This window comes from Fulmarus glacialis, unplaced genomic scaffold, assembly GCF_000690835.1.
Source record: "Fulmarus glacialis isolate BGI_N327 unplaced genomic scaffold, ASM69083v1 scaffold19245, whole genome shotgun sequence".
Taxonomy (NCBI): Eukaryota; Metazoa; Chordata; class Aves; order Procellariiformes; family Procellariidae; genus Fulmarus; species Fulmarus glacialis.
In genome coordinates, this window is record NW_009215134.1 from 5,099 (window position 1) to 16,045 (window position 10,947).

General features: G+C 45.7%; 1 protein-coding gene across 1 annotated transcript in view; it reads right to left on the reverse strand.

Moving 5' to 3' along the window:
• The window catches only part of PAK7 (p21 protein (Cdc42/Rac)-activated kinase 7), a 15,244-nt gene extending 4,535 nt beyond the window's left edge, over window positions 1-10,709 (reverse strand). Inside the window, exons 1-4 of the mRNA XM_009578842.1 lie at window positions 10,590-10,709; window positions 8,562-9,359; window positions 2,572-3,063; window positions 765-898 (exon numbers count right to left, since the gene is read on the reverse strand). Coding sequence (XP_009577137.1) covers window positions 765-898; window positions 2,572-3,063; window positions 8,562-9,359; window positions 10,590-10,709 — 1,544 coding nt within the window. The remainder of the gene's footprint in view (window positions 1-764; window positions 899-2,571; window positions 3,064-8,561; window positions 9,360-10,589) is intronic.
• Window positions 10,710-10,947: the final 238 nt, after the last annotated feature.

Consider the following 10,947-nt stretch of genomic DNA (forward strand, 5'->3'; position numbering starts at 1 on the left):
GGTTCCATACGCTACAGCTTTTGTGCTAGAGAAGAGCCTTGCTTAAAGGTATGATATTAACTGAAATATGGAAACAAGCTCTACCATAAGCACAAATATTCTGATAGAAAATACTTTTCCCATTACATCTTAGGCTCGGTTTGCAGTTAACATTTCTGACAGCGCGGTTCCATGTGTTATGAGTATGGAGAAATCACCCTTACAAGTGACGTAGTTATGACACCAAAAACAACAATACAGATCACCGAACAGGAAAAGAAGATTTTTTTTGCCATTTGAGGAACTAACGGATAGAAGTTGTGTTGCTGCTAAATTATCTCCTAAGGCGTTAGCAAATCCCCATCTACCAGCAAGCCCTTTCAGGTATTTCTTTCCCTTCTATTTAAAAAATGCTGGTACTGACAGGAATTCATCCACAGTGGCTTATTTATGCTGGTAAAGTGAGCATGCTACAGTATGTGTATACTATGTGTGTCTATATATATGTATATACACACACACATATACATATAGAGCTATACATGTACATACATATATATTTATGTATATATATTTTCCATGTATGTATATTGTATGCCCATATGTATTTTTATATTTGTATATATGTATTTTGTATGTAAACACAAATATAAACCAATAAATATATATTAAAAAATACATATACAGCGCCAGGAGGTACCCAGCTTCCCTCAGCAGGAGGCTCCTGCCCGGCTTACGCTGTAGGATTTAGGCTGCTGGTCCCTGGCGCAGCACACCCAACCCACCTCGTGTGAGTCACTATATCTGTCAAAGCGCCGCCCTCCAGAAACTCCATCACAACCCACAGCTCATCGCCAACAAGGTAACTGTTGTACATGTCAACCACGTTTTCATGATGGTAATCTCTCATGATTACAACCTGTGAGGAAGAAAAAGACAGTATGTGAATTGCTACAAGCATTATCTGACACTTGTTTTGACCTTTTTCACTGTACTTTTCTCTTTGTGCTTAGTAAAGCTTCTGCTATGAATCACATCCTCCCTAATCCTTATGCCAACGCATAAACAAAATCAATGTATTTACATAAAAATAGCAGTCATCATAAATGCATTAGGAAGAACGAAGAATCTTTAGGTGCTAAATTAAAAGTGATAGATAATAGTTTTTTTTTCAGACTGCAGGAACAGGACGGTTTATTTCATTGCTTTTTTATTGCAGTTGCTTTCAGTACAACAGAGGTTTGGGTTTTTTTTTTTGACCTGATCAATTGCTCAACCCATCAAAGTCATCTTCATCATGTATCAAACGGTACTTTGCACAGAATTTTAAGAGCATGCTGGTAATATAGGGCATATTCACAAGACGACTCAAATCCCACATCTAAAAGGGACTGTACAGAATTGGGACCACAGGAACAGCAGCCCAGCCAAGGCGGCGACCGTGACCACATGGCACTGAGGGATGTCAGAAAGGCCATCAGGAGAGAAAATAACAGCCAGGGAAGGCTTCATTGTCGACGGAGGAATTTCAGCACCGCTGAAAAGAAATGTTCAGATGACGCGAGTGACTGGAGCGTATCAGGGAAGCAGCTTGGGCCTGCACAGCATGTAGGACCTGCTTCAAGATGTTACCATTCAAGAGATGCTCGGTTAGAGCTACCACAACGCAATTCGGTGCAGTCTTCCAGCAGAGGCAAAAAAAAAAGCCAAAATACCCAGTACAATCATGGACTGTGCAAAGGAGAACTGTGTGAAGTTTGTTAAAAACTAATATTTTAATTAAAAAATGTTAAGATTTTAAAGAAACCAGTCTGTTATGTGCTGAGGGAAGATCCTCTTATAGTTAAAATACAGGAAACAAATGATAGAATCAAAACATTAGTTTTCAGAAGAGGTTTCCCTGGGGACCTGCAGTGTTTTTGGCGTGGATCAGCATATTCACAAGTCATCTCCAAAGGGGAGCGGAGAACATGCACCACTAGCTTCTGTAAGAGAGCAAGAAGTAAAAAAGGAGAAACTCTTCGAGTTGCCGAAGGAACTCTCAGCGCCAAAAAACTGGGTGAAAAAATGGCAAATGAAAACCAGTGTTCTTAAATTTAAAATAATGTACATGGGGGAAACAATCTTCCACAAGCAGCTGTGGGGGCCTGAACTGGCTGCAACCACTCAGGAAAGGAGATGTGGGAATTAACACAGATGGTTCCATGAAAAAGGAACTGTCAGCTCTTTGCTTAGTAACCGTCAAGAATGCAAAGGGACTGCTAATGGTTAGGAGAGGAAGGAGGGAGGAAACAAAAAGCATGTATATGCCAGAATACAGTGCATGTGCTTCTTGAATAGGCTATATCTCTGCACCTGATATGCTGCATGGACTAGCCGATAGATTTCTTCGCTGTTTACTGTGACTCCCCACCACATTATAGGTTTAAAGCCAGGAGGAGATGTAGCTCATTTGAAACTGGTTTGGTTATACAGTATTTACACAGCACAGATGCGTGTGGGACTCACAACCTCTTTTAGAAAGAGATTACTTTGGCTCTTGAGGTTGCCATTTGGCCCACGTCTCCTGTTGCACCACCCAAAACAATGTACCTCATTAAAGAGCAGCTCCCTTCTCTGCTGTTTCCTGAGATCCATCTTCTTCACGGCGACTTGCTTTCCTGTGTGCTTCTCGGTGGCGATGCAGACGATCCCCGTGGAGCCCTCCCCGATCTTGATGAAGTTGTCCAAGTACTCCCGGGGGTCGCCGGGGCTGACCACAAGCTGCAGGGCAGCTCTGAACTGTTCATGGGACACCCTGGAGGGCTGCTGGTCTGAGGAGGATCCCCAGCTGGGTGGAGGATAAGCACTTGACGTGATACTTGGGGAGCTGGGGTAGGAGGCGGTGGAAATATAGGGAGAGCTGGGCTGGAGAGACGGCTGGTGATAGTGGGACGCTTTGTGGTAGACCAGAGGGTACTGGTAGCTGCTGCTTGAATAGCTGACTTTGCTCTGACTTTGAGGTAGCTTTACTGGGCCCCTGGGGTAGGTGTCCGATCCAGAGAGCGGTGGGCTAACGACCAGCTGTGCTCGATCATAATCCACCTGCAACGCAAAAGCAGACCAGTGAAAGCGGGTGACCAGCCAGCTCTCTTGCTGTCCACCCACTCAGTTCGTTTTCGGCACCCCCAGAGGTCCTCAGCGGGTGCCAGCACAACACGCTCCCGCATGTACCCGTTCTTCTCAACACGACACTGCTGCCCTGTATCTGAAAAGAGATTTTCAGACCATTGGGCTGCTGTGCTCATCAGCACTAAAATGAGGCCAGGGAAGACCACGAGATCTTTTGTGCATCTCGGGTCCATTTTTCTGTCCAGGTACCTGTTTGTAGATACAATAATCTTTGTTTAAAGAAAGCATATGCTCCAAAAAGTGTATCTATCTGCTCTGTATTTGCAGTGCCCTGCATAAGTGCATACATGAGTACGACGAGGAGCCTAATTCAATTTACCATTTCTTAAATTATTTTCCAGAGTGACACACTACTTAACTGCAGTGTCACGAAACCGCTAATTTTCATCTGAAGTCAGAGACAATCGCAGAGGAAATTATCCCGATGGGAGGCCTTGTTCATTTGCAGGTTCCTTTCTTTCTTTTTATTTTCCAAGCTTTTCTAAGCTTCTTACACTGAAAGCAAATGAATACTTCACATACACAAACATAACAGTTTGCTTCTACGCAAACTAAAAAAAAAAGGATGTAAGACAAAAAACCCCACCCAAAACAAGAATACATTTTCTCCCCCAGGAAAGAGCATCTCCACATTTACGATACAACGTATGTGACTCCTGACGACGTGTGGAGCATCTTGGGGCAGGGGGGTGGTTTGACACAGGCTCATGATGTAGCACAATTACAAATAATTACGGCAATGAGTTCATTTAATCAATCAATTTCAGTGGCGGTGCACAGGGGTGGACAGAGCAGCAAACTCTATACAGCTCACGGTTGCTACTATTACTGCTGGCTGCCGGCCAGGAGTCCCTGATCCATGTTAGTTAAACGCACATTAATCTGAATTTGGCAGTGTAATCAAGGACCCAACTGAACTGTGAAATTGAATTCTGCGGTGGAACATCATTTGACCATTTTATGCTAAGACTGCAAAAAAAAAAAAAAAAAGAAAAAAATCTGCCGCAGCATCAATTTATCACTGTAGGCTGCTGCACAGTGAGGAGGAGTTTCTAGCTGGAGTCGCCTCGGTGCGGGGAGAAAAGCCTCCGAGTGCAATGTTATATCAGCGCCTTCCTACCTCAGGCGTGAGCCGGGCGTGCTCGTCTTTTCATTTTGCCTGAGTTTTACCGGGGAAGAGGGAATGCCTCTCCAGAGGGGCTGCTCAGAGATTTCCCTTGGAAACGTGAAGCTGGAGTCTGCTTCCGTCCGAGACTCGCACGCTGACAGCCACCAGCCATATGGAGCATCCAGCGAGCACGTAACAGTGTTGGACAACCACCTCCTAGGATGCTGGTTTTGTTTAAGCAAAACATCCACATGATTACAGCCATAATTTCACTTGCTCCGACAGGCAGGGGTAGCCATAAAATAGAAGGGGGTCAGAGACACCATGAATTTCGTGAAGGACATTACATCTGCCAAACTAATTAACACGGAAGAGTGCTCGGATGGTTTGGTGGAGGGAGGGGAACTCAATCTAGCCCTGTCCTATATATCTGTGTACGTAGGGACACATAAATTATTGCTTTGGCTGTAAATACACCATTTTCTTTTAACTATTGAGATGGGGAAGCCTTGTCCAGAAATTCAAGCTGGATAAATCCACACTAATGAATTATTCGAGGCTTCACACATGCCTGATATTTTTGAGTACGTCCTAAGCTTAACACATTGGCAAAAGTAAATTCTGCAGTGAAATTTTAAAATTAAAATGCAGGGGTTCGGTGTGTTTGTTAAGAATTTTTGAAAGCTTTTTGAGGTTAGCATTGCAGTACAATGTAAACCCATTCACGTCCTGAATCCCATGAAATCTTATAAAAAATCAGGAGCTATAATGAGTAAATCAGCTGAACTTCTCCTCCGAGGCTGTGTCCTGATGCAGTGCTTCACATCACAGCAAAATCGAACACAATTTATTCCACTAATAATTCTATTTCTGCTACTGAATGCAGTTACCTACTGAAATGGAATTCTTTAAGTACTACAAAGGAAAGAAGAAACCAGTCCTGCGCTCATTCAAGATCGGGTCAAAGGAGCAGCCGAAGCTCTGACACGACATCCATCACGGCGCCACGGTGCAAGGCGATACCCCGCTGCTGCTGGCTGGGTCGTTTCACCGGCTCGCAGCGTTACCCGCAGCCGCGCACAGCCACGTCGGCAGTCGGGTCTTTTCGTTGTTCAAAGGTGGACGTAACACTGTGTTTAAACTCAATTCAGTTTCCACTCTGATGACTGCGATGCCTGTTTTGTATCGCATGCGGTGGAAACACCTGCTTGTTCGTGAGCGGTACGTACCTCCGCTGCAAGGCAGGCTGCCTGGGCAGCCTTTCAGCCGAGCGGGTGTCCCCACAGGCGCTGCAGTCGGACTGCGGCAGAGATGGCAGCCGCAGCCCTGCAGCCGGAGCCCATACCCTCCTAGGGGAGCGGTGAGCCCCTGGCGAGATGGGCTCACCTTTCAGTAAAGGTAAAACAGGTTTCGGTTTGATTAGGTTTCAGTTTGCCGAAGTAAAAGCTGTGGAAGGGACGACTGCAACGGAGATTGCACAGGAAAAGGTTACTCTGGTGCTTCACTGGTAGAAATCTCCAGGAGACTACGTGTGGCGTTCGTGGAAAGCTGCTGGCACATGAATAAGAAAACAGGGAACAAAGAGGTTTCTGATAGTAAAGGCTGTGCTCTACCTTCACCAGGCTGGAAACGTCCTCCTGGCGCAGACAGCCTGCAAAATGCACAGCAGGAAAACGGTGGTGCTGAGCAGCAGCCAGGTTAGACAGAGACCCCTGCTACGTTACCCCTGCAATACAAGGTAGGGAAGGGGAGAGCAGAAATCAAGGCCCCTTGGAGGAGGGACAGAGGAGGGTCACAGAGAGCTGCTGCCAAAAAATGACAGGGAAAGGAGCTTTGAAATAATAGGATCTGGTGCAAAAAGTTGAGAGGGCTGCCTGCGATGAAGAGGAGGGTAAAAAGAAAACATGCAGTACAGAGTGTCTAAAAATAAGCAGACCTGGCGGGATGAGTTTGATATCGTGTGACAATATTGAGGAGACTCCATTGAACAAAGTGGGACGTAATGTCTGTGTCGTGAGGATAACACAGCAGACGCTGCGACCCCATGCAAGTGTTACTGGAGTTAGTCTGCAGGAACAGGAGAGCAGGTGGGTAACATGGGGTGGATTGGAGGGAACCAAATCTGAGCCTCCGGCTTCCTACACCTCCATGGTCCCACTGCATGGCAGTGGCCAAGCCCAGCACAGTGGAAGTCTTCTGACATAATACCTCTGAAATCACTGATGATGAAACAGGGCAGACATTTGATTTATCTGACATCTATCACCTGCAAATAACACTGAAGTAAGTCTGCTCTTCACATTTACAAGTCAAAATGAACATCTTTGTTAAACGCATTTTGAAGCTGTACGTTTGTGCCTGCAGACTTTTTCACTGCTTACTTTTTTCCCCCCTTTTAATTCTACTTTAAAGCCAATCTCATTTGTAAAACATCTGATTCGAGACCTGATTCTCATTTAGTAACCCCATTTGATGAACCGTTAATCTTACTAATGCCTCCTTGAAAAGAAGACTCTTCAGCAATCATCCAAGACAAGAAACTGCTATTCACTTCCAGGAGCTGTGGACTGGTTTGGGAATTGGAACTGCTGCACTTAACAGTGAATCATCAAGTTTCAACACACCGAGGCTTTAGCAGTGTTTTTGATGCTCTGAGGAGAGGAAGAGCTCACAATGAACCTTGCACGGAGGCATCTTTTTTTTTTTTTATAAAAGTTGTTACTGCATTTTAATGGGCTATTTTTCAAAGTGTCTGGAGTGCTGTGAGTCTGTCTTCTGCCCTCCTGAATGCTGTAGAACTGGCAGGAACAGGCGTAAGAGAGTCTATGAATTACTGGATTCACCCTTCTCCTTTCTAAACCCTGACAAAATGATTGCTTTAAATGAAGGAAATGGCAGATAGCCCATCCCAGGCTTTCCTCAAAACTTCCAGAACCCATATTTAATGCCACGCTCTTGCACGCAGTTTAACTACCCACACGCATCCCTCCCACCATACCCCGAGGTCAGGAAAGGCATGCAAAGAGATCTGGTAACTTTTCTGCTCCCCCCACGATTTCTCCTCAACCTCCAAAGCCCAGCTCTGTGCTTTAATGCAACGTGGAATAAAAACACATCGCTCTCCCCTTACCATGGGGCACTGGTTGTAACTCTGCACCCCAGAATCAGCAGAGCAGCCAAAACCCAAACAAGCAAGACACAGGCATGCCTCCGGCATAGGGCTATTGTGGATTTGCAGAGACCTGGGACTTCTTCTGGGTCTGCAGCTGGACTGGACCACTTTCTCAGTGAACAAAGCCAGGAAGAAAATGCACTGTTCAGATCATCATTAAACAGCACATTTGGTAAGTTACGGCAACCCAAGACTGTTTCAGCCCTGGAAAAATGAGCTATCATCTCGGCACCCGTTGCTAGGGGAACTCAGTTATGTTCACTGCAATCTACACTGAAGAAAAAACATCTCTTGCAGAATATTAGATGTTTAAGCAGGTCATCATCGTAGCTATGTGTCTAGACGTGTAAGAAAAGCGTTATTTTCTTAACTGAACAAATAGTTACAGCAAACTATTGCAAGTAGGGTAGGACAGTTTGTATGGGTAATATTCCTCATGTGACTTAGAAAAGGCAGAGCAGGCCACAAATCTGTGCAGAGGAGCTGCTGGTAGATATCATGGTTGAAATGCTTTTTTGCACCGTAACCCTTTTTTTTTAACTACATCTAAAATGTCTTGGGGGAGATAAGCTGCTTTGATTTAATTTCACTGCTTAAGAACAAAGCGGAGAGGGGTAAACCCCTACTCTCATTAGTGGCAAAGGGTTAATAAACCTTGTAATATAAATATAGCATAAATATAATATAAATATTAAAACACAGAGGTTTCAGCCTTGCACAGTAACAATTCGAATACGAAAGTATCTGATATACAAACCAGATAAGCCTCTCACCCCCGGCCCAGGCATATAAACTCCTAATGCTACAAACACTGCCAAAGAACTTCGGGTTATTGCGAATCCCAAGTAAAACCCCGGGAAGCTGGGCATATCCAAAACTGCCGTTTAATAAACATCTTAAACATGGTCCCTGACACCCATTTTCAGATACCCAAGTAAAGCCGGTGGGTTTTCACACCCACCAAGCAGCAGCCACGCAGCTCCCGGGGACGTTACTGGCCGCGTTCAGTATCGCGTGCCCAAGCATGGCTCCTTGCCCTTAATTTTTAGCACACGCTTAATTTTTTGCGGTCTGGTTTTGGAGAGGTTGATCCCCACCCTGGCAGCACTGTCACCAGGGATGTCACATTACCTTGGGGATGCCTGCCGCGGTTTCGGACAAGCGGGGGTAGGTGTAGGAGCTGTAGGAGTGTCCTTGCTGGTGTGTTTTAAAAGCGCTTGCTCCGTAGGGCATGGCCGGCTCCTGCAGACCGGAGCCTGACCTGGACCTCTGCCTCATCGCTGGCTGAGGGCTCGCTGGGTCCACGTAGGATGACTTCGGCCTCCTGTCATAGTCGTCCTTGCCCAGGCCATGTCCCCAGTCACCGTCGCTGTATTCCAGCCTCTCCTTGGAGCACTCACTCTGCACTGATGCTCGGGACGGGGCATAAGGAAAGGGATCTCTATAGTCCAGGGAGGATCCGCTGGGGATCCGCTGATACTCCAGCTTTAGGCCGCCGTATTCCAGCGGTTTGGGCTTTGTCTCCAGGTGTGCATGGTAATCTGGGAGGAATCTGGAGAGGTCTGACTGCAGGGGCGTCACTTCCGAATAATAGATGTCCCGGGAAGTCACTTTCATCATGTGCCCGTTCTGCTTGGCGGCATAGCTCCCTTTGTAGTACCTGTCTAACTCTTCCCCATAAAGAGTCTTGTCTCGATATTTTTCCACGACATAGTCTGTTGTAGTGTCTGACTCACTGGAGTACTGGGAATACGTGATATAACCATTTTCCTCCTGGTGCCTCGGCACATGGTTTGCATTTCCTTGGTGGTGAGTGGGAGGACTTTCCTTCCGCAGGGAATTGGATCGTGTCACCGAGATATTGTCAAACTCTTCCAGCAGACCGTTGATTGAAGTATCTTTTCGAGGCTTATTTCCTCTAACAATAGTCTGGGAATAAAAAATCGCTTTGATTAAATACTGATTTTCATTTAATATCTGACCAAGAAAACCAACGAAAAGAAAAAAAGTCTATGATTCACCCAGAAATATCCGTAGTGACGTGTTATGTTCTTCAGTCACGTACCTCAGAATAATCCATTGCTAGGAAAAAAACCTCTCAATACATACTTACAATAGGACATACATAAATGAATAAACAAAGAGGAGTTAAATTCGGTGTACGTCATAAGCTGAGATTTGGCACGCAACCCCAAGACACTCTTAAAAAGCCCAGTTTAAGAGGTGGGTGTTCAGCAGCCAACAGCAGAGATGTTTAAAACCACTACTTATTTTTTACTTATTATTCAGTTGTCTCCATCAAGCCAAACTGGTGGGCTGAATCTGATCTACAGGTATGGATAAGCTAAACGAAAATCATTCAGCGGTCACTTCTACATGTTATTTTAACAAACTGTTGGAATGGAAGCATATAGTTTAGTAGGCACTGGGTTTGTTTTTTTTTTAACAAAATGGTATGTTCCTGAGTAGCAGAATTACCACTGGGCATTGCCTCTCAGTTAACTTAGCGTAAGAGACACTTGGGGAAGAGGGAAAAATACTTAACTACGTCTCCTTCTTACAATACACAGCATCCAGCAAACCACTGTGCACAACCACGGTTTTGGGACACCCACATCGCGGAGGCCATGTGGTGGCAGCGCTGGCGGCCCTGCCTGTGTCCCAATACTGCAAAGTCCTCTATAGATGCCCCAGCCACGGATGACGAGTGTGTAGGAGCACCGCAGACCTGAACTTGCTCCCATTGACTGCCCACAATCCCCCGCCCATCCCTACTCCTTTCTGTCCAAAACACTGGTGCTCCTGGTAGGATGGGAGGCGAGCAGTGCGTGGTTACAGCTCTCCTTCAAGGAAGATTGACTATTTTTAGCTAGTAGCTATTTACGTCTGAAGACTGTAACACGTGGTGGCATCCATTTTTCAGCAGTTGACTCCCATTGAGCACCGCTTCATGTTTATAAACACCCCACAAGAGTAAGATGTACAGATTAAGGGCCAGGGCCATAAATCAGTGCGACTCTACTGAAAACACATTTGCTTTGCTGATACGCTTCGGTTGTATCTTATTTAACTTGCCAAGTTTTTAAACAGAGTCACTGTGGTCACCCCAAGGAGATGTCCCTCTGTGAGCTTGCAGCCTGCCTACATTGCATGCCCAACCATGGCATATCGGACGCCGACCATGGCATACCAGATGCTGACTGTGGCATACTGGACACCAACCATGGCATGTCGGATGCCGACCGTGGTGTCCAGCCTGGCCACTGGCCCTTCATTCATTGCAACGCCGACAGAGGAGGCTCGGCTCCAGGCACAGTGAAGCTGGTCAACCCCTGCTCAAAAGCATGCAGGGGCTCAAACTTGGTCAAAATATGCATTTCATCACTAATAAAATCACTTTTTCACAAAATTAACAGCAATGTACTTCTCTGTTATTCAGCAAAAGGCAGCTGAGAAAAGCCGAGCTACAAGCAAAGCGGTCCTGACCTCACACTGATCCCTGCTCTGATTTATGTCC